Source organism: Syngnathoides biaculeatus, chromosome 5, assembly GCF_019802595.1.
Source record: "Syngnathoides biaculeatus isolate LvHL_M chromosome 5, ASM1980259v1, whole genome shotgun sequence".
NCBI lineage: Eukaryota > Metazoa > Chordata > Actinopteri > Syngnathiformes > Syngnathidae > Syngnathoides > Syngnathoides biaculeatus.
In genome coordinates this window covers 14,019,936-14,042,526 of record NC_084644.1, presented here as the reverse complement: position 1 = coordinate 14,042,526, position 22,591 = coordinate 14,019,936, and the positions used below count along the sequence as shown (strand labels likewise).

General features: G+C 40.9%; 3 protein-coding genes and 1 long non-coding RNA gene across 5 annotated transcripts; 2 read left to right on the top strand and 2 right to left on the bottom strand.

Annotated features, from left to right (window-relative positions):
* Window positions 1-2,661: 2,661 nt before the first annotated feature.
* LOC133501052 (uncharacterized) lies at window positions 2,662-6,876 on the bottom strand. The gene is made up of 4 exons (XR_009795087.1): window positions 6,546-6,876; window positions 4,275-4,517; window positions 3,698-3,817; window positions 2,662-2,758 (listed from the first exon to the last, which is right to left on the bottom strand). It is a non-coding gene; the product is annotated as an uncharacterized LOC133501052 (long non-coding RNA).
* Window positions 2,857-5,494, top strand: aicda (activation-induced cytidine deaminase). Its single transcript, XM_061820469.1, has 5 exons — window positions 2,857-2,876; window positions 3,622-3,787; window positions 4,281-4,560; window positions 5,263-5,378; window positions 5,450-5,494. Exons 1-5 carry the CDS (start codon window positions 2,857-2,859, stop codon window positions 5,492-5,494), a joined length of 627 nt encoding a protein of 208 aa, XP_061676453.1.
* On the top strand, window positions 6,150-13,398 carry necap1 (NECAP endocytosis associated 1). The gene is made up of 7 exons (XM_061820468.1): window positions 6,150-6,339; window positions 7,733-7,833; window positions 7,979-8,083; window positions 9,501-9,582; window positions 9,682-9,790; window positions 10,568-10,715; window positions 12,149-13,398. Exons 1-7 carry the CDS (start codon window positions 6,239-6,241, stop codon window positions 12,253-12,255), a joined length of 753 nt encoding a protein of 250 aa, XP_061676452.1. The 5' UTR covers window positions 6,150-6,238; the 3' UTR covers window positions 12,256-13,398.
* Window position 13,399: 1 nt separating this feature from the next.
* On the bottom strand, window positions 13,400-21,263 carry mfap5 (microfibril associated protein 5). 2 transcript variants are annotated; one of them, XM_061820471.1, is made up of 8 exons: window positions 21,168-21,224; window positions 20,311-20,393; window positions 19,591-19,665; window positions 19,413-19,445; window positions 19,270-19,308; window positions 17,071-17,158; window positions 14,427-14,500; window positions 13,400-14,362 (listed from the first exon to the last, which is right to left on the bottom strand). In XM_061820471.1, the coding sequence occupies exons 3-8, from the start codon at window positions 19,631-19,633 to the stop codon at window positions 14,250-14,252; spliced, it is 390 nt and encodes a 129-aa protein (XP_061676455.1). In that variant the 5' UTR covers window positions 19,634-19,665; window positions 20,311-20,393; window positions 21,168-21,224; the 3' UTR covers window positions 13,400-14,249. The 2 variants fall into 2 exon arrangements, with proteins under 2 accessions (XP_061676455.1, XP_061676454.1); XM_061820470.1 differs by lacking the exon at window positions 20,311-20,393 and having other exon boundaries at window positions 21,168-21,263.
* Window positions 21,264-22,591: the final 1,328 nt, after the last annotated feature.

The following is a 22,591-nucleotide window of genomic DNA, read 5'->3' as shown; positions in this document are numbered from 1 at the left end:
GTACAAAGGAAAAAAATGTAAACTTTTTATTCCTGACAACTGTGCAAAATACCCATTTTGATGACTTGGTCCAACCAAAAACAATCTTTACAGCAAACAATATAGTTTTCCTGTTTGTTTAACTTACAGGGAATATAAAGTCTACATACCCCTCGTCTGATTTTTCACCATTAACCTGACCTACAACTTTCTTTTTTCGGGTTATCTTTTTTAAGAACAGGAAGTACAAAAAAATCCTACTGAAATAATGTGGTTGCACAAGTGTACACACCCTTTATGACTGGGGAAACCATTGTCTTCAGAATTAACTAATCCGATTCAACAAGATTCAGCTGGTAACGTGTTGGCCTCACAGTTCTGAGGTCCCGGGTTCAATCCCGGACCCACCTGTGTGGAGTTTGGATGTTCTCCCCGTGCCTGGTTGAGTTATCTCCGGGCACTCGGGTTTCCTCCCACATCCCAAAAACATGCAACATTAATTGGACAGTAAATTACCCCGTTGGTGTGATTTTGAGTGCGGCTATTTGTCTCTATGTGCCCTGCGATTGGCTGGCAACCAGTGTACCCTGCCTCCTGCCCGTTGACAGCTTGGATAGGCTCCGGCACTCCCCGCGACCCTCGTGAGGATAGGCAGCAAAGGAAATGGATGGATGGATTCAAGTTCATGTTAAATGAGAATTATCAGATACCTGTCACCATTTAAAGTCCCTCTGATTAGCTGCAAATCTTTTTTTTATTCTTTCGCAGGCATTGCGACATCTTCCTACATGCGTTTGGGAGATTTTGTTTTGGTATGGCAGTGTAAGCAAGACCACTTTTTGTCCACAATTGCAAAAGCTTTGCTGTAAAAACAAAACTGCTCATCACCAAAAGAACACTATATCGTACCTTCAGTGAAGTAATCATGTTTTAGGCCCAGTTTTTCTTAAGTTGGAACTTGGGCCTTAGACAAGGGGAGGGAATTATGAACAATTCAAAATTACTATCAGTGTTAGCACTAAAACTTCAGTCTTTTGCTGGAAAGCCTACTAAATGGAAACCCTGATTTAATGTGAATCTGAATGTAATGAACATATCTACATGCCTAGTTATAAGAGGGTGTGCTCACTTGTAAAACTCCATTATTTAAGTTTATTTTTACTTCCCCTCCCAAAGATTCACAATGTTTTCCAACTGAGTTGTAAAAGTTAACCTGGCAAATTACAAGGGGTGTGTAGATATTTTCCACTGTATAGCCATGTACATTGTGCTTATACTGAAAAGAAGAAACTCAGTCCCGAAAAGTAGGTATTACTTTTTCCCATACAAAGAATATCTTTAGAATCCAAGTAGAGGTGGCAACGAGCCATTTTCAGAGAAAAACATTATTGGAAAAGTATGGATATCTAAAAAAATATATACTTGGGTCAAGTAACAAAGTATTTGTACTTAATTTCTTGCCCCCACTGCTCATAAGATACAGGCCAGAAGTGCATTTGGTTGATCGTGTGCGGAATGAAATGACCTCGGTCGAGTGTGGTCAACATGGGAAGTGGTTCCATGCAATTTGGCAATTTGGAACCAGAAGGTACACATGCGCCAGAGATCAAATGAGCAGAGAAATTAGTGCACTGTCTAGTAATGCAGTATGATGTGAGGCCCACACACATGAATCAGACTAAAATTAGGCCGCCACACTATAATGGGATCAGTTAGATAAATTACTTCCAGATGATGTATGGCAGGCACTGTGTGTGTGAATGGCATGCCTGTGCGAAAGGCGAGCATCACACACAATTGAGCCCCCCCCCAAAAAAAAAACAACAACTACCCAGGGAAAGGGTGAATTCCCCGAACCGCAGAGTGCACGCGAGGGTGAGGGGAGTAGACAGAGCAGAGAGAAAAGAGGAGCGCTGACTGGAACACGCCCCGATTTGGCGAGGAGAGACCATGCCTGCGAGGCTGCGGGCAGGGCGTCCAGTCTCGTGTCTCACCGACGTGCCAGGCCAGAGTTCTCAGCTTGGGAAAATCCAGACGGCAGGATGAGGTAGTATGTGCCAGTCCTCTGTGGTCTGGGCATGCTTATGGGTTTCACCAAAATGTGGTAGCATGTGGGACTGTTGAAAAGTGTGTGGCACTGTAGGGATCCCGCTCTGGTTCCAACTAAGAACATGCACTAAATGGGCAAAAATACTGAGAGACACCTCATTGCCAATATACGGGTTGGGTCTGACTTCTTGGGGAATGCCATTTTTCTTTTCTTTTTTTTTCCACAAAGACATGCTTCATTTGAGGTAATTTATAATATTTACTACAAATAAAAAAATTGCTTAGCTATCCATGTCTGCAAAATATGGGCCTACAGGTAATGAGAGGCATAACAATTAAATAGACTTGTCTATCCGTCGTTATTGAAAAACATGTCCTTTTTGCCACATTTTTGTTTGTTGTGCTGTGAGATTCTTCGAATATAAAATATATGCATTGGCTTAATAAAGGTTGAGAATAACTGCTTTTGATCATGAGCTTTTCCTTTCAATCCATAAAATCATTCTGAACAAATCCAAGTGTACAGTGGGCACGAGGTTATTGTAGACCGACGGTGTGATCCGTTGACAGGCCATGATTTTTCTTGTAAATGTGACAAGTGAATAGACAAACAACCTTCATCGTGCCACACCCCTAAAATCAAACTTTAAAAAATATTTCTGTCCAACCAGAAGCTGCTTCTGTCGAATGCAGGATGTTTATGATGATATATAGGTTCTCGGTTCCCCCCCTGCTTGCAAAACACACACACAAACACACTTTCGCTATTTCTCACTCAGCTTCAATGAATACCCACACCCCAACGATTGACAAAGCGCGCCTTTCAAAATGATTGCAAAACTAGACAGGTGAGCAAAATGAATGCATTTACATGCGTCGTGCGTATCGATTTTAGTATTGTTTGTTAATGTTAACATTTGGAAAAAAAAAATGTATCCTCCGACATATTACATTTTTGTCTGTCAGGAATGTAACCCGTTTGTTGGAATTGAGTCACAACTGAGTCTACTATGATGACCCCCAGGGGGTTAATATTCATTTTCACACTGTTAAACACATACTCTGAAACTGTAGCATCTCTAACCAGTCAAGGTTTCAGTCTTAATGAGTATTGACAACATGGTTTCAACATAACTGGTGAAAGCGAGAGCAGATGTGACGCTGCCTTCTTACTGTCCATTACTTGTGTTCTGATTAAGCACAAGTTTCACATTTCGTGCAAAAGCAAGAATGATAATAACAATAATAATGACAGAATAGGGTTAATAATGATTGCATATCATTTAACCATCCAATTGTTCATGAAAAAAAAGCACATTTAATTAACGTTTTGTAGAATAGCACTTTTTGCTGATCTATTACTTCTAGGTCTAGTCCACGGAAAAAAATCCTAATCATACCTATGAAGATTACAGTTCAATGAGTATTAGAAACAACTCTCTGGATGATTCGGTGTAGTTTTACACCACTGCATACCAAATTAATAAGCAAAGTGTTGAATGAATTCATTCACATACTGTAAGTATTTGTAAATTTACTACGGCCACTGAATAGAAACTACATTGATTGGCACTCTATCTCCCTTTGGGCTAGTGTGCTTTTGCCTCAGAAAAAGTTCATCTACCACTACAAGAACATGCGCTGGGCAAAGGGCCGCCACGAAACCTACCTGTGCTTTGCTGTGAAGAGGCGAGTGGGGCCAGACTCCATGACCTTTGACTTTGGACACCTTCGTAATCGAAATGGCTGCCATGTAGAGGTGAGTAGTTGAGGCGTACGTGATGGGGGCCTGTGAAGAGAAACAAAAATACTGAATGAATTGAGTCCAGTTACACACACAGTGCAGTGGAACCTACACAGTTACGTTATTTGAATGGCAGAATGAATTTTCCTATGGGATAAAATGTTTGTGTGTGCCGTTAAGGGGCGTGGCCTGGAGAGTGACACTTTTGTGTAGACAGAAAAAGTGAGATTTTTTTTTTTTTGCTTCGGCTCATGAAAAATGGGAGCAAAACAAAAGCAGAGCGTTTATATTTTCATTCTGTTTTAAAACAGCCAAACAAAAAGCAAAAGCTGTGTGGATTAATCAGTTTAGCTTCTTATGAAACTGTTAAATTTGAAGTTTGGGACACATTTTTTCTGAAAATTGATTCTAAATTGTACCACTTCTGTGATGTCCAACTTCCACTGTACTGTATTCCTTATGAAATACTTAATCTAATATTTCTATTCTTCTGTGTGTTTACCTGTAGCTGCTGTTTCTGCGCTACCTGGGGGCCTTGTGCCCTGGAGTCTGGGGTAGTGGGGAGGGACACCAGAGGCTCAGCTACTCCATCACTTGGTTCTGCTCCTGGTCTCCCTGCGCAAATTGCTCCGTCACTGTGTCGCAGTTCCTCAGGCGGATGCCCAACCTTCGGCTCAGGATCTTCGTGGCCCGCCTCTACTTCTGCGACATGGAGGACAGCCGCGAGCGAGAGGGCCTACGGATGCTGCAGGAAGCAGGAGTCCAAGTCACAGTCATGAGTTACAAAGGTACTTTGAAAGGACTGTATTTGGTAGCAGCAGAAGCTCCGAAAGTTAACATTCTGGGATGCCAATTGACCAATTTTGAAACCATTGGGTAAAATCGTCACGATCACAAAACCTTAATTAAATGTACTGGCAATTTATAAAGTGTTATTTCCACATCTTTTTTTTAACATTCTTAACTGTCACAAAAGCATGAAAGAAGTTAAATGCCCGCCCCCAAAATATAACTTCTGGTGTACATTCTTCTCTCCTGACATTCTTCTCTCAACCACCCTGGTTGAGGACACCACTTTTGGAATAAGCCACAAAAAAGTCAAAGAAAAGCAAAACACATGCAGCTAAGCTTTTCATGTTTGTTGAATGGAGGTCTTCTGAGGTTCCGAACGCTTTGGTTTGAGTGCCAATATTATGACCATCATTTTCTCACGTGTTGCTGAAAAAGCCAAAGAATAGCAAAACACACACCCCAAATTAATCATTTGAGGCTTGTGGGATATGATGGCAAATCGCACAGTGGCAAGGCAAGGCTTTGTGGGATTTCATTGCTATATTTTCCTTAGAAAACAAACAAAAGCAAAGGTTAAATGCCAAATTGTACAACAGATTCCACAGTATCTGGCTCCTCTGAATTTGCTAAGTTTTGATCACTTTCTTATAACCTTTGAGGTCAAAAGTATTGATTGCATGTTGTTCTGTTCTGCATAGACTACTATTACTGCTGGCAGACATTTGTGGATCGTAAGAAAAGCACTTTCAAGGCCTGGGAAGACCTGCATCAAAACTCAGTCAGACTGTCCAGGAAACTCAATCGCATTCTCCAGGTACAGCAGCAAACTAACAATCGCGATAACTAAAATGATTTCAGTTCTAACAACAACTTTTTTTCCCGCAGCCTGAGATAGATCTAAGGGATGCCATCAAGCTTCTTGGACTCTGAAATATCTACAGTGGCCCATCACTACTATAACTGAACTGAGAAAAAAAAATGCTTTGTTATTGCAAGGCTTGAAAGAACATTGCTTGCTTGCTTGTTGTGTCTATGGAGTAACACCATACTTGATAAAATATCTACCATGTTACCTTTTGTATAGAACATGTGAGTGAATATGTTTTTATGTCTCAATTGACTGCTATGTATGTTGTAAAAGATTGGCTCCAACTACTGAAGACAATAAGATGATTCAGATGTTATTCTACAAGCTAGTAATCTTTAATGATGAATAATAAACCACTCTTACAGCTGAATGGATTTAAAGTCGTTTAAAGGATATATTTTGTTTTACCATGACTGGGTGTCGATACAAGATTTTTGTTATATAATGCAGAGGGTCCAAATACCTAAAAAAAGGCAATTTTAATACACGTGCAAAAAAGCCGTAATGTTTGTCTTACAAGTGAGACACAAAAACGTTCAGGTAAAACAAAGTACACAAGTGGCAACAAGTGTGTTGAAAGCCAAGTCAAGAAGATAAGATACGTCCACCCCATCCTATATTTCCCATGTCATCATACAATATCGCCTCTGAAAAAAATGAACGAAAATAGAGTGCACGGCTACTCAATATATTACGGCCCCGCTTCAACCGCACCGACTTAGCCACTCGCTTGCCCACAACACCGCCGCCGCCACCACCCGCACGGACACCGGCTACGGTGTACACCGACGGAAGACCAAGGCAAGATGGCGACAGAGGCTCAGTTCGAGTACGAGTCGATCCTCTGCGTCAAACCAGAAGTCAACGTGTACCGAATCCCACCGCGAGCATCCAACCGGGCAATCAGGTGAGGCCTGACCGGGGCCGGGACACGCACGCCGCTCGGTTTACGTGAGCTGTCAGTGGACGAGCCGTTACCGCGTCCATCCGCTAGCTGACTCAATGTAGCTTCATGCTGCTAGTTAGCATTATGTTTATTTGATTTTTTTTTTTTTAAAGTCTGTAGCCACCTACTAATAAACACCAATTCACAATTAAAAGCTTGTTTTGTACCGTAAGGTGAGTCTGTACACAGATAGCGTTGGTTCTTGCGCTTTATCCGAGGCCGTTCGGTGACATGCCTGACGAAAAATGATGCTTGTTGTCGTATTTGTTGTTTTGGAAGCGCTTGATTAAATAAGAGTTCCTCTAATGGCGCTCATTTGGATTTACACATAAATGGACACAGCGTTGCTTGCTCAAGGACACTTGGAACGGATGGATGCTCAAGTTGCATTGCATTCACAGAAGTGGAGCGATTGTCAAATTGCTGACATTATTATTATTATTTACCCACGAATGTTGCGTCTTACTGGACATTTTAACTAATATACATTCATCAATCGGTGACTGCATGCGGACCAGAGTAAGGCAGATGATGTAATATTGGGTGCACGCTCACTCACAGCTTGATTGAGTCACGCTTTTTTTCACCATTGTCACTAATGCGTGCCATCAAGTAATGACATCCTTTTACAATATAAATTCGAACATTTTTTTTTCCTAACAAAATTGTATCATTTATTATTGGCATGAAAGAATTGATAAGTGTCAATATTGCGCTGATACCGGCCTTATTTCGATGTATCGGTCACTAGTGGATGCTGTGACTAATACGTAATTTGAAGAAATCTGACATAATGTTTGTTGACATTTGTCTGTCATTGTGTGAATAGAAGTTATATCAAAAGTACTAGTCATATATATTCGAACATTCCTAACTCTTGGCTACACTGCTTCAGTTTGTTTTCCTCTCCAATCAGATTTTACCTTCAGTGCCTTGAAACATGAATATCATTTGTCGTGGGCTGTTAGAATCTGTTGAGTATATCAAGTATTTGTAATCATACTTTTTCTCTAAAAACATTTTTAGTACATCCCTATTTAATAATCATCATCACTGGGGAGTATGATGCAGTTTATTTGTTTGAATTTTTTCCTCTTGTGAGAAAAATACTGATTCTGAATTGCTCCAAATGATGGCCACTGCATAGTGTTTTATTGCAGTTTTAAAAAATGTATTGATGGTTTGTATTTGTGTGACATCACGGTGGTGGTATTAAGAGGTGGCTTAAGTCTGGTAAATCCAGTAAGTCTCTACTGAAGACCCAGTAAAATCACACCAAAGCATGAATGACACAATCAATCCATTGCTGTCCTCTCTTTACTACAATAATTTTGTCTTGTGCGTCCGGTTCCAGGGCTGCTGATTGGAAGCTGGATGCTCCCGACTGGTCGGGCCGCATGCGAGTGGTGGCTCGGGGAAAAGTGGCCTACGTAAAACTGGAGGACAAAATGTCCGGTGAGAAAGAATCCAGTTTCCTGTGTATTAGGATCATTTCTTGGTGAACGAACATATGGCTAATAGCTGCACAGGAGTTTTGCTATTGCATAAGTGTGAGAGGTCCAGAATCTCACCGGAACATTTCTTTTGCACCGTTCTTTAGGGGAGCTGTTTGCCCAGGCACCAGTAGATGAGTACCCTGGCATTGCCGTGGAAACAGTGAGCGACTCGAGCCGATACTTTGTACTCCGTATCCAGGATGACAACGGTATGTACAGTGCAGCTCTTAAGTGCCTAATTCTGATTTAACATCTAGATCCCAATTCCATGTCCATGTCAAATGTCACGTATCCCATATAACTGTTCTTGCGCTGACCCGACACATTCAACAAGATTGTGCCGACATACCTGTAATGATGTATCGGAAGTAAGCAATAATACATGAATAATACAAGTATTAATTAAACAGTACATGGCGATTATTTAGACAGGTCTCTCTCACGCTCTCTCTCTCTCGCTCTCTCTCTCTCTCTCTCTCTCTCTCTCTCTCTCTCTCTCTCTCGCTGTATACCAGGGGAGTTTGAAATACTCTGTCTGTTTAATTAAGTTATGTCTGTTTATTATTAAGACATCCAACAGCTAACCAATAAGACTAGATGAGAGACCCCCATCACATTTCCCAAGAGTCAAGCCAAGAGAAATGCGAATAGCCACCACTCACCCTGTTAGAATGGTGACCAGATTCCCGCCTGCCAACCACTGTGCCCGTACCATGATTATCTGTGGTAGGGTTTTGTGCATTAAAATTGGCCCGACGACCACTGGGTGATTATGATCTGCAACCGTTACTCCCACCCAGGCCAATCAGCTCCTCCTAGGATCTGCAAATCCACTCTGTGTGCTGCATTAAAAATCAGAAGGCCAGCCGAAGTGACATAGCAACTCGCCAAGGAAACTTCCCCAGGCCAACTCCCCACAACTGACAGATGTATAAAAGACTTTTTTTGATCATACAATTTATATCAAGTTATATACCTTTACCTTTGAAGAGATTCCATTCATACCATCATTTGAATTTTAGACCATTTTGCCCAGCCCTAAGATCATGTTTGAATTAACGGGGTTTATGCTCTCCTCAGCTTCACTTGCATTGATAGATAGCTGGTACGTGTCTGATTTGTTGCCACATTTGGATGCCTATTTTTAAGATAAAAAGAAAATTTTAATTACATATGTTGTTTATTTTTGTATTTATACTGCAATGGAGCATGTATGCATTAGGCCATTAGACAGCAAAAAAAAAAAACAAACAACACAGTGTGTGTGTGACTTATCATGCGGGGTAAATCCAACCTCAGGTGCTTTTGAATATCTGTACGTAGATCCAACCTTTTGTAAAGTACCGTATTTTCCACACTATAAGGCGCAGCTAAAGCCTTTAATTTTCTCAATAGCCGATGGTGCGCCTTATAATCCGGTGCGGCTTATATATGGGTCAATATTGAGCCTTTAGTGCAGTTCCATCTAATGGATGCATAACGTAACCCCAGCTTCTACTGAAGCGTCTATTCTATGCGCCTTATAATACGGTGTGCCTTAAAAATAAAAAAGTTTTAAAATAGGCCATTTATTGAAGGTGCGCCTTATAGTGCGGAAAATACGGTAATCTGATGCTTCTTTTACAGGCCGCAGCGCCTTCATCGGAATCGGGTTTGGAGACAGAGGTGATGCCTTCGACTTCAATGTTGCACTGCAGGACCACTTCAAGTATGCACATTTGAAATCATCAATTACCATGCTTAGTCATTAATAATTCATTTTAAGAACCTATTTTCGAACTATGTTGTCCCCTTTCTCTTTCTGAAGGTGGGTAAAACAGGAAAATGAATTCAGCAAACAAGCACAGGCTCCAGACTCCACTCCTAAGCTCGACCTGGGCTTCAAAGAGGGACAAACCATCACGCTCAATATTGGGGTAACTTTGTTGTTGATACAATGTCCTGAATTGGATTTAAACTTACAGGGGACCTCAGTTGACAACGGTCCCAAACATGCGTTTCAATTTCAGTTGTCATGAACAAATAATTTTAGAATATTTTATCTCATAGATATTCTTCCGGGTTTTCCCCCCACTGAATATGTATTTTACACATGTGATAGTGTCTTGAAAATAACTTACAGACACTCCTCTGTTGTTTTTGATCATGTTTTTCTACGGTCCCAACAGTGCGTCCATCTGCAAAAGTCTGTGTGGTAAACATGAACAGTGGCCAAATGGTTCTGGGTAGCGTAAATTGGTTCCAGGCGGCCTTGCAGTGTTTTTCGTGCAAATATTTACTGTTATTATGACTTAAGTCACTGCCATAGGAACAGAACTCTTTCCTTTTCCAAAATGATCACATTTGCAAGGAGCTGCTATAAGCCACAGTTCACACCCTGACGTTCACACGGAACTATAACTGGCCAATCAGCTCTTGACGTCACTCAGTCGTCCATTGCCATTATAAAGGCACACATCCAAGCTATGCACACTACATTATGTACTTTGATTAAGTTTTATAATAAAATGGTAATGTGTATGTGATGGACTAACGGCATTTCAATACATTTTAATTGGGCAAACGGAACGTTATAATCTTGGTGACAGAACAAACTTGTGAGTCAAGGTACTGTTGTATTTTGTTCTTTCAAATCACGCAGACCAAAACCACTCATCCAAATGTCGTCTCTCCCCCCACTCCCCCCTCCCCAGCAATCCAAGAAAAAGGATAGGACTCGTCCACAGAGTTCCGGTGGTCTAGGACTCCTTCCACCTCCCCCTGGAGGCAGGCTAGCCCCGCCCCCGTCATCCCGATCTAGTAATCATAACACGCAGCCATCTGCGGGAGGAAATGACACAGGTAGGTAATTGTAAGCCTCCGCGAAAACGCAGCTAGAGGTCATGCAGGCAATTAGCCCGTGTCTTGTATTTTTGTTTTCCTTTCATGTCAAGAGTATTTTGCGATCTCAGGAGAAACGAAAAGGTGCTGGTGAGGTCACCAGGTGTCTTGCTCATGACAAGTCACTTTTATTATTTTCTTTTTCCTTCCATCACGACTGGTGGAGAGAGTACAAGACCTGCTCTTATTCAACTTATTTGGAAATTTAGACATTTTAGCCCCAAGTCTTTGCCATTAATGCATTGCTGTGTTGTACCTGACTCATAACTGAATCAGGTTCATGGAGAAGGTCGGAGGAAAGTGATTTATTTGTTGAAAGAAGTCGTGAAACGGCATACGTTACCTTGGCCTCAGCGGACTCTTGTCAAGCTGTTGCCAATGGATCTGTACAACCAAAGTGTGGAACTGTGTGTGCTCCAAAACCAGGCCAAATGCACTCCAGGTTGAACACACTGGAATTTATAATGAATGGGATTTTTACCTGACATTCAAAAGTAATTCTCTAATCGCCCGGTTTCATTTCTATTTTTAAGAGAGCCAGTTGACAACTAAGATGACCTTCAGGGAGTTTCCATATGGAACCAATTCAGTAGCACGCTCCTCTGCGTTAACGAGACGTGGCAGGACGCCTTGGTCAGGGATAGATAACTGGTGCACTTTCAGTCTCTTTATTAAATAAAATGCTAACAAATTACATACACGTTATGAATACATTCATAGTACAAGCTGATGCCGAGGCATTTAATGGGAATGGCTAATAGTTAACCACTTACCGTAATTCCCGGCCTACAGCGCACAACTGGTTATAAGCCTCACCCTGTACATTTGTAAAGGAAATACCCTTTGGTACATACATAGGCCGCGCCAGTGTAAAAGCCGCAAGTGCCCACATTGAAACCGACGTTGAAACATGAGATATTTACAAAGACAGACAGTACACAGAGTTTAATGCCAGTGCCGCTGCGCTAACGCTAACGCAAGCGCCATACTGGTAAAAATCACTGAGACACGGCAGTAAAGTGTAAAGGTAAGTGAAAGTGTGCGAAAAAAGTTGCGGCTTGTAGGCCAGAAGTTACGGTAACAAGCGGTGGTACACTTTAACTTGCTGACACCCATGTCACTCACTAGGCTCGGTCTTGCCTTTTAAAGCCATACACATACATCACATAAACCTTTTTTGTTGTTTAATGCAAAATCAGTTTTCTTTGATTTAATCCACACGAAAATCATCCTAATAATAATCTGTTCTAAAAATATTTTGCTCCCAACAAACACTTCATTTTTAATATGTTCTTTTACTTTTAGGGCTCCCTGTTGTTACTGCTTGATTGTGTTTTAAAAATGTATTGCTTCCTAAGAGCTTGATGGTTTTATTGTTCTGTCTTCTTCTTCAGGTTGCTTGCTGGATCTTGACTCCAGCAACTCTAACTCGGTGACTCCGTCCAATCAACCAATGACGGCCAGCTCAGACCTGTGGGGAGACTTTGACTCCCCAAAGTGAGCGGAGCACCAATGGGCTCTTTCTCCCTCTTCTTTCTCTCAATAATATTATGCAGCACTTTTGGCATCGTTGCGTTCCCCTTTGAGGGGGTCCCTACTGCTCCCTGCCGAGCAGGGTAAACCCTCACCTACCACCTCTCGCGTCGCGTATTAATCAGTTTTAGGTTCAGATCTTGGTTAGTCTCAAGCCGAACACTACAGCCGTCCATGTTCTTTGCTATTCATCTCCTTTTAACTGTGAACATTATATAGAAACGCCATTAAGGAAATATAAAAATGAATGCAGTTTATGTACAGAGAATATTTATTTTCAATGTATATATCCCCTGTCTGTACATCATTTGTGTTGTAGCGTCCCCCCCCCCCCCATCTTTCCAGGGCTTATTATATGCACTCTGTCTGTCTGTCAGTACGTGTTTCAATACTGGGATTGTGCTACTAATCTTATACATGAGGTTTACCACCATAATCGTCTACTTGAAAGAAACCTTGTTCAACTGCAGTGGGTTCCCCGAGTGGCGCTGCTCTATAGCGCCTTATAGTGGACTCTTGGAGCACGACAGCAATACTTGTAGTGTAGAAATGATGGAGCTGCTGATTTTTTTTTTTTTTTTTTTTAAAAACAAGCAGCTGTAGTAAATCAGCCCAGGTTGTGAAGGAGCCAGCCAAGTGGGATGCGTTCCGGCGGCCTAAAAGGCTCGTGATTTAGTGGCTGTGGATGTAAGTAAACTGAGCTCGCTCATGACCTGTTGTCCTTCGTAGTGGATTTGTATTCCGTCATTTTTGGAGTGAGTCGTCATCTGACAACCTGAAAGGTGGCGGGTTGTGTGGTACTGACCAGATTTGAACCCCAGGTTTTTGATGTTAATTTTTTTTTTTTTAGTTTTGAATTGATTCCTTGTTGGGACCAAGCTTCTGTTTGTGAAAGGAATTGTGGGCTTATTTGTTGTTGTTTTTTTTTTGTTTTTTCTTTTTTTTTGGGGGGGGGGCTTATTGTGATCTTGTTGTGTATAAGCAGATGGATTACATTGATTCACAATGGATGTCGATGGGTACTTTCAGAACATTAACACGAACAAAATGTTTAATGTAATTTGTTGTGAAATGAATATGCAAAGATAAATATAAGACAGAAACAACACAACTATGTGTATGTTATTTATTCGACAAAGGAAATGTGGAAAGAAACAAAATCAAGTGTTGATATAACTGATTGGGTAAAACAGCGCGCGTAATGCATAATGGATTATTATTTAGCACCTTGCAATGTCAAACAGTCTTTTGTGCAAAACATATAGGAGTTTATGGCAAGCTCTTTCAGCATTTATTCAATATTCATGATGTCCAGTTTAAGTTCCATGTATTAGTATGCTCTTTGGCATTACTAGTATGACGTTTCGGCCAACTGGTAGAACAATTGCGTCTTAATCATTTTTAGTGTGTGTGTGTGTGTGTGAGGACAAAGAACGTGCTAGTACAAAGATATCTGGATATCCAATAAACATGCAACTTGTAAGATCTATTTCCGTACTAAGAGGTAAAAAGTGGCGCTTGTGCCGATAAAAAAAACATTGCTCAAGATCTTCTACTAATGTTCTGAATTATCTTAGCAGTGAGTACCAAGAGCGTTGTAGTACAAAGACTTTAAATTGGGTATCCAGAGTAAATGCTTAAATGGCTTTCCATATCACCTTTTAAAGGGCCATAAACCCTGCTTGACATGATACATGAAATGCTCTGTATTCACAGGCAATTAAAAGTTAGTACACATAAACATAGATATGACTCAGCACATGGGCTGTGTGTGTGTGTGCGTGTGTGTGTGTGTGTGTGAGTGAGTGTGTGAAAAACCGGGGAGGAGACCCCCGCAGGTGTTGAGCGCTGGATTTATGGTGTTATGGACTGTTTTGATGACAACGTCCCCGGAGTCCCGTCTTCACGGCGCCCCGACCTTGCCGGGTGGTCACGTTGCCGTAGCCGCAGCCCCTCTCCCCGTCAGGCCTTGTTTGCCCAGGTTTTGGGGTTGTCACGGCGATTGCGACAGCGCTTTCTATTCAGTGACCTCTGGATGCGCTTGGGCCACCCAGACAACTCTCTGCACAACTCGGCTGTCAGTCAGAGTTTCGTGTTAGTGGGAATGTGCGCAGATGTGTTGAGCAGCAGCTGGCTCACCTTTTCGATACTCATCCTGCTGGCACACCATCCTCACGCAAATCTCGTTGTTGATCACGTAGACGCGAGGGAGGCTAAGACACAAAGTTATACACGACTCACAAAAGTTAGGGATATTGGGCTTTTGGGTGAAATTTCAGGATGAAACGTACACCGTAACCTTTGCAGTAAACAACAATGCATTGATTAATTGCTAATTAATTAAAATTGTTGAACCACAATTTTCTGAATTTTAGCCTTTTAATTATTAATTATTCTCAGATTTCTGTTGTCCTGCATGAGGTTAGTTTTGTGTTTTTACAAAATAAGTTATTTGTGGACATAACATCTGCTTTCACGTGGGAAAACATGTTCATGATCAGGATCTTGGCCAATTTTCTGACATTTTACGGAATAAAACAGGAACCGAATCAAAATGAATGAATGTGCATTTTCTGCACTGTCAATTAAAAATAATGTTGGGGTTTTGAGTAAGGTTGGAGGTTTATGAGTTATCGATTTTAATGTGATGCAGGTCAACAACAAAATTGTCTAAAATTTGGGGGAATTTTGATGTGCTGATTACAAATACTGGAGATTCCTTTTGTCCAATCAGGTCAACTTTTTGAACTCCGGCCACATGTTTTTGTTTACATCTCCAGACAGGTATTTACACTTTTAGAGGTTCAAACTCTTAACAGGGATTCATGCTATGAATTTTGAACAATGACATCATATCCAATTTACAGGTACGTACTTTCTTTTATCACCGTCTACTATTAGATTTACAGTCACGTTTGATAAATAAACTGTTAACAACTTGGCATGAAAACATGACCTGACCAAGAGAAATTGATGTCCATCTTGGACTCCAAAATGCAAAATCATCCAACTTTTTTTGTTGTTGTAACAATTGCTACTTGAGTGTAAGCCCTACTTTACAGATTAATTTAATATTTTCCTCTTAACATTTTAATGTACTTGTCCAGGTGATCAATGTTTCAGTACTTTTTGTGCAATTAACTAGAATCTCCATCCATTTTCTTTTGCCGCTTATCCTCACGAGGATCGCGGGGAGTGCTGGAGCGTATCCCAGTTGTCAACGGGCAGGAGGCAGGGTACACCCTGAATTGGTTGCCAGCCAATCACAGGGCACATCAAGAGAAACAGCTGCACTCACAATCACACCTAGGGGCAATTTAAAGTGTCCAATTAATGTTGCATGTTTTTGAGATGTGAGGGGAAACCGGAGTGCCCGGGGAAAAAAAAAACACGCAGGCACGGGGAGAACATGCAAACTCCACACTGGCAGGATCAAACCTGGGTCCTTAGAACTGTGACGCTAACACTTTACCAGCTGATCCACCGTGCCGCCCTAACAAGGATCAGAATAGCAAAATTCCCAACAGATGTCTGAGCTATTAAAATTTCCAAGGACTTCTGCTTCTATGCCTTTCTGTGACTCTTCCAGTCTCTCAGGTCACACAGACACGTCATGCTTAAATTTTTGTTGTGGTCTTAATCTGATCGTGTCAAAATGTTAATTGAAGCATGAAGAGGACTCCTTAAATAGCAATGCCAATTGTACCAGGAAATTATTGGTCCATTCATGGAACAAAGTATGGAAAGTTCAAAATCTTCTTAAATTGTAACTGCCTGTGACTAATTGCCGTACTATCCCAGACTACTAACCCTAATAACTACTGCATTTTACCTTTTTAGTCAACCACAAATTACAAATCGTTCTGTTATCACTACCATGCTGACAACATAAATGTACACCTGAGAGCAGACTTGACTCGCTACTGTTACTTCCAGTGACTTTATCAAATTCTACTTGTTAATACGTAGTGCTTCATTAGGAGGCCTAGACATCAACTAGTGCGTAGTTTTACCTAATTAGTAACATGTACTTATCCCAGTATGCCTTTGTTGTCCAAGTAGTGAATAGTTAAGAATGTGCTAGTACGTGGGTATCAAATATTTTGACAAAATGTTCAAACAACTTTCCGAAGATTTGTAACATTTGTATAGAGCAAAAGTTACACGAGTAGAGCGACTAGAGGAAAATAGTAGTACAACTTTCATCTTATTAATTTTTTCCCCTCATTATTAGGGGCAGTTTTGACCATACTAGTAAACTACTCTGATGCACTAGTGGCCCAAGTAGGGGACATGAGTCATGCACAAGTGGCCTCCTTTTGAACCTAAAGCAACATGAGAACTGCCTACTGGTAGTTTTGCCTCACTTGTAAAATATAGTCGCCATGTGAGCGTAGAAAAATAATACAGTAGTGGAAGGCGGTGGAAAAATGTTACTTGTACACCAAATGTGTTCTTCTAATAGTTCTAATATTGTGTTTACTTGTCTTACGAATAAGGACAAAGACCATACTATTACATGGACCTTAAGATGAATATCAAATAAATGCTTAAGCAAGCCACCAAAGATTAAGATAGAAATACATCATTAGTTCAGAATAAAAGAAAAACCAATCAGTACAACAAACATACATAGCAGATGATGAACTATTACAAGCACACAGCACATCAGAGTTTTTTTTTTTTCGTTTTATTTTTAGGAATTGAAATCTAATCCAATTAACATGAGATATGCAGATCATTACCAGTGTACCACGAGTTACTTACAGTTACAGTTACACACCTGTAAATGCAACGTTCGCCGATGCATCTTTTGATGGGTCGATGAACCGAGTACATCCTGGTGCATGGGTACATCTCCTCCCTGCAGTCTACACAGACAAACACACATCATGCCTGAATTAAAAAAAACAGGAGACAAAAATACACTCTAATGGTAGAAGTACAGGTACTTGCAAGTAAAGGTAGCATTAATGATTCAACTCCCATATTTTGAAAATGTAGAACTCTCTCACATGGACTTAGTATCAAAGTGTCAATTTCATCTGAAAAAACACCTTGGTTTTGTCATAAGAGTGTCCAGAAAAGGCCCGTCTAACAGCTACTTGTGTTTGACCCAGTTTTCTATCCGCTTTGCCCATATTTGGCTAAGACTGCCCCCTTTCTTCTGATTGGTTGATTCTGTGTCAAAGACCCAATTGTGAGAGCACACGCGTTTACTGAGGGATCAGAGACAATGTTACATTCCAAATGCTAGGGAAAAAAAAGGTGGTTTGGCAAAATACGGGACCTTTAATTAAGTAAAAATTTCAAAAGTACAGACTTTGACATGTACTGCACTTAAGTTGTTGTTGTTGTGGCTTTTGGCTCGCCACAGTGAGTCACTTGCATGTTTGTTTAACACAGTCATGAGCGCCAGATGCCCTTCCTGACGCAACCTGGGTTGGAATGTTGTTGTTGGATGTTTTTCCACCCTTTTTTCCCCCCCTAAAAGACCAGTCCATAATTTAGAGGGGACCTCTCAGTGGTCCATCTTCTGAACCAATCAGGATATAGTAGGAAAACCCCTACCTGTTCCTTGCGGTGGCCCCTCTAATGGCCAGTACTTTAAAAGAACAATGGTGCTTTGAGATACAATTTTCAATTGATTCTGTTTCCATGCTTGCAATTCAAAATACTTGTCTCAAACCAAATACCCCACAAAAAAAAAAACAACCAAAAAAATTTGTAATTTGTATTTTAATGAGTAAAAAAAAAGCACTCCATAAGACTCTACCATACAAAGATCGACATTGAGATGTCTGAACACCACACAGCTCACTGGTATGGCACTGATATTTGTCGCACTTTGTAGAAGATAAAGAATACACTGTCTAAGGGAGTTATGTAAGAATGTCTTTCTTCATATGTTGCTGTACTTACTGTTCAATGTGTTCAATCTGTTGCTAAAAGCGACTAAACACTGCAAAATAGATACTATTCAGTGTTAGCATTAAGCTAGCAGACTGAAAGATCTCAGGTGGGACCTTAGTAAATGTACAAAGTAAAGATTTTTTTTCCAAATATCGATTGATTGAATATTTTTATTAACAATTACAAATTTTCAGGGGCGCTACCATTTTCGCAAGTCACTTGACCTACGTGCCGTTCGATTACATGGGAGACCATTTATGCCCAGCGCTGATTTCTCAGATTTATCCTCATCTGATGAAGAAATAGCAGTATCAGTTGATTGGGAAGACTGAGGAATACTTCCATACAAATTTGAACCTGTGGGAGTAAATGTTGAATATTCGGATGGTTCTTCGGCGGAATGACGTGGAGTCTGACAACTCAGAGGCCTACGCGCGGGACATAAGTGCCTAAACGAAGCCCCCCGGAGCTCCAGGCCAGCGGCCGCGGATGATTCTTTAGACAGGAAGGACGCGGAGTCTGACGAGGGAGCTCGGCTAATGGCCTCGGCCACCGCTGAAGCTTGGCTAACGACCTCCCCCGTACGTCGAAGCTCAGCTCACGGCCTTTAAGAAGAACCGTCCAAATATTCAACATTTACATCCAGAGGTTCAAATTTGTATGGAAGTATTCCTCCGTCTTCCTGATCAACCGATATTGCTATTTCTTCATCAGATGAGGATAAATCCGAGAAATCAGCACTGGACATTAATGGTTTTCCATATAATCGAGCTTTTGGAACGGCACATAACACATCACATCCGTCTACACAGGTTATGTGACTCACAAAAATGGCAGCGCCCCTGAAAATTCTCAATTGTTGATTAAAAATCTTCTCAAAACACTACAAAATGAGAGAGGATTTAACATCACATTGTCAAAATAGGGTACATATTACATGACCTATTGGATACACCGTTCATGCAAAGCACTGGATTTCCCCTTTAAGTACAATCACGATGTATTTGTACTTTGTTACTTCCCGCCACTGGCAATTAAACAATGCGGCCGGTTGTGGCGGTCCACTTACTGGCTGGCGGGGTTGTCCCGGCAGGTGCCTCAGTGGTCTCTGGAGAGAAGAACATGACAACATAAACATGCCACAGTGACTCATAGCGCATACATGGATAGCAATGTCCTGATATCAAGCGGAGACTTCTAAAGGAATGTTACCGATCTTCTGGGCTTGGACGACAGCTGTGAGAGCTGTGGGACACACACACACAGAAACACACACACAATAAAAAACACATGACAGGAGTCTTCAAAAAAATAAAACAAACCAAAAACACACAGGCAAGTGGAACATAATCAAACGAGATGATTTGTGTGTTCTGTTTGTCCACATTACCGTGGAAACCACAGAGGAGCAGGACCAGTGGAAGGCCGCCCATTCCTTCAGCTTGTGAGAGGTGAGCTTCACAAACTGCACGAAAGAGAAAGAGTGAAAAGATAGCAAGTTTTGCATTGAGATAATAATTTACTTTACTCTGGGTAAAACCCTTGTATCACAAATCATCTTTTGCCATGGAAATAAATAGAAAAGCCATTAATCCGTTCCAGCCTCCCCCTAAAAAAAACTGCATTTGATGAAATATATATTTTAATGATGGGGAAAAATGCTCCATAATCTTTATCTTCATAAATACACACTAATGGGAAGATTAAAGTGAATAAAGGGAATTAATTAAATACTTCTACATTTTGAGCATTATTGGGCAGACAAACTGATACATTTTTCACTGAGACTTTTTTATGATTCTCACTGGAGTTCTAATCAATACTTGCCTCTTTGCAGAAGCCAATCATTTAGCAGCGGGGCGTATCCTGTCTAGAACACGTCAGCTTCATAATAACTTCCTCACTCCTCTCCAACCTCATCAGTACGGCACTTAAATCAGTCTATTTATGTAGAGTTTTTGAATAGCGATGGCTATTACACTCTCAACTCTTTGTTGCATGTAGTGTGTTAAAATGCTCTTAACCTTTGATCCAAAAGTGTTGTGGGTGATAATAATAATTTTAACATAGTTAACAACTCACTCCACATTATCTGTAAGGTTTATGTTACCTCTTAATTTCTTCGGGCCCCAGATTCGAACCCCAGGCCTTACAACTGTGAGGCCAATGCTCTAAAATGTCGCTCCACCGTGCCGTTTGGGAAAAAAAAAAAAAAAACAGGACGTTTTTTTTCAGCTTTGCAAATTCATTTGAGCATTTTTCTTTTTCAGCAGATCCCATCTGGGCCAAGTGCCAACTACACAGCTTGCAACTGAGTCCACAGCCGCCATATAAGCCAGAGGCGTTTGCCCCCCCCCCCATCCCCCCCATGCAGGTGAAGGTTTGCTCTGTGGTGTAGTTTAGTAAATACTGCATTATTAATGTACAAATATAACGTTTTGTTTAAGGGGGTTTAAAGACATCAAGTTTTTTTCCCCTCTTGCTCACCGCCCTGCATCATTCCTCTCGCAATGTGTCAGAGCAACTTAGTCCAAGTTATGAGTTCTCTCCAAAGAATGTGTTTTTTTTTCCTGGTGCCCAATCTGAGCAACCCTCCGGCCTTTCCTCTGTAGCATTCAGACATTCTTTTACATCTTTCTTTCGGTAAAACAAATCGCTACTTTCCAAATGGTCACTTTCTGAAGCTCAGTTGAGACACAAGCTGTGAAGAATGTTGGTCACAAGTTTTCAGTTTGCCCACATTCTCTTCGCCTATTTTTACTGCTGACATGTTTGCCACTTTTTATTCAGTCACTGAACATGATTGCAGGACAACATTTATTAATTTATTAATGATTTCCTCAGGATTAACTGTAATTGTCAGTATACGTACATCAATCAGTCAGAAAAAAATCTTGAATTTAAACTACTGCATATATATCTTATTTAAATTCCTCAAAACCCTGCAAAAATATAGACAATACTCACAACTTTTGCTGTTGTCCAAACCTGCTTTTGTTTAACAAATCCTTTGTCCTCTCGTTTTCTCCTCCTTCACTTCTCCTCCTCCCTCCTCCTCCTCGCCTTCTCCCTCCTCCCGTATCTTCCATCCCTTCATTGTTTTCACAATTTCGCCGTGCCCCATTCCAATGTGCCTAATTGATAACACGCTGCCTTTATATTTCCTCCACGCAATATTTAAATACTGTAATTCAGTTTTTCGGCCAATGACTGTATCTTGGTGTATCATTTACATCGGCATCTTCTGGCAACTTTGAGTCTTTAATAAACCAAACATGCATGTTTTTGGAATGTGGGAGGAAGTTGGAGTACCAAGCGAAAAGACAAGCAGGCACATCCACGCAGTCGAGTTCCAAACCAAGAACTTCATAAATGCGAGGCAGAGAAGCTAAACATTAGTGCCATATTTATCTGTATTTATCAAAAACACGAGTCTTGCGCAGTAAATGCCCCAACACCACCCCAGTTAGCTGCTTTGATTGAAGTGCATATTGTTCTGAAAGTTTCTAAAAGTACTTTAAAGCTGTAGTATCCAATTTATTATATCCAGTAGAAATAACTACTGTATTGAGTAAACTTGTAGTTTTCATCTATACAGGATACAGAGCTGTTTTCAACACAACCAGCAGGAGGAGCCAAATTGTCAGGGGTTGCAGCATTGAACTTTGACCCAAGATGTTCTTGCTCCAATACTGTACTTTACTGTACTTTATTTTTCTTTAATTTATTTACTTTAATATGCTAACAAGACACATACAGCAATGGTACTCACACTAATGTACTCAAGTACAGATACTTAAAGAAAGACTCAGATGAAATCAGGATTGAGTCAACTCCTTTACTTAAAAAAGAAGTGCAGACTTCAAAATGTACTCTTGTTCAAAAGTAAAAGTGAAAATTAATTTATAGGTCACTATTATTAAAAAGTACTTTTGGTGTCCTCATCAGAACTACCCAACAATAATGAACATGTCACAGAATAACAGAGCTCTGAGGTCTTAAGAATGAGCAAAAATGTGAACATTTGCAATAAGTCTCTTCAAAATGTGTTTCCTTCATTGTATACATTGTTTTATATGTGACTTCAGCATGTCCCACACACTAAATTGATAACTACAGTACAAAATAAGGGTGGCACAGCCGGAAAGCGTTGGCCTCAGGGTTCTGAGGTCCTGGGTTCAATGCCGGACCCGCCTGTGTGGATTTGGCATGTTCTCCCTCTACCTGCGTGGATTTCCTCTGGCCACTCCAGTTTCCTTCCACATCCCAAAGACATGCAACATTAATCGGACACTAAATTCTTCATAGGTGTGATTGTGAGTGTGGCTGTTTGTGTCGATGTGTCCTGCGATTGGCTGGCAACCAGTTCAGGGTGTACCCCGCCTTGTGAG

Bases quoted from the DNA above. Each gene is read 5' to 3' on its own strand.
- aicda (XM_061820469.1), top strand. From the start codon at position 2,857: ATGATTGCAAAACTAGACAG. The intron at 2,877-3,621 runs GTGAGCAAAATG...CCTTTGGGCTAG, and splicing joins ATGATTGCAAAACTAGACAG to TGTGCTTTTGCCTCAGAAAA. The intron at 3,788-4,280 runs GTGAGTAGTTGA...GTTTACCTGTAG, and splicing joins GAAATGGCTGCCATGTAGAG to CTGCTGTTTCTGCGCTACCT.
- necap1 (XM_061820468.1), top strand. From the start codon at position 6,239: ATGGCGACAGAGGCTCAGTTCGAGTACGAGTCGATCCTCTGCGTCAAA. The intron at 8,084-9,500 runs GTATGTACAGTG...CTTCTTTTACAG, and splicing joins CCGTATCCAGGATGACAACG to GCCGCAGCGCCTTCATCGGA. The intron at 10,716-12,148 runs GTAGGTAATTGT...CTTCTTCTTCAG, and splicing joins TGCGGGAGGAAATGACACAG to GTTGCTTGCTGGATCTTGAC.
- mfap5 (XM_061820470.1), bottom strand. From the start codon at position 19,633: ATGGGCGGCCTTCCACTGGTCCTGCTCCTCTGTGGTTTCCACG. The intron at 17,159-19,269 runs GTAAGTGGACCG...TTGTCTGTGTAG, and splicing joins CGGGACAACCCCGCCAGCCA to ACTGCAGGGAGGAGATGTAC. The intron at 14,501-17,070 runs GTGTGTAACTGT...TTTGTGTCTTAG, and splicing joins GGCGAACGTTGCATTTACAG to CCTCCCTCGCGTCTACGTGA.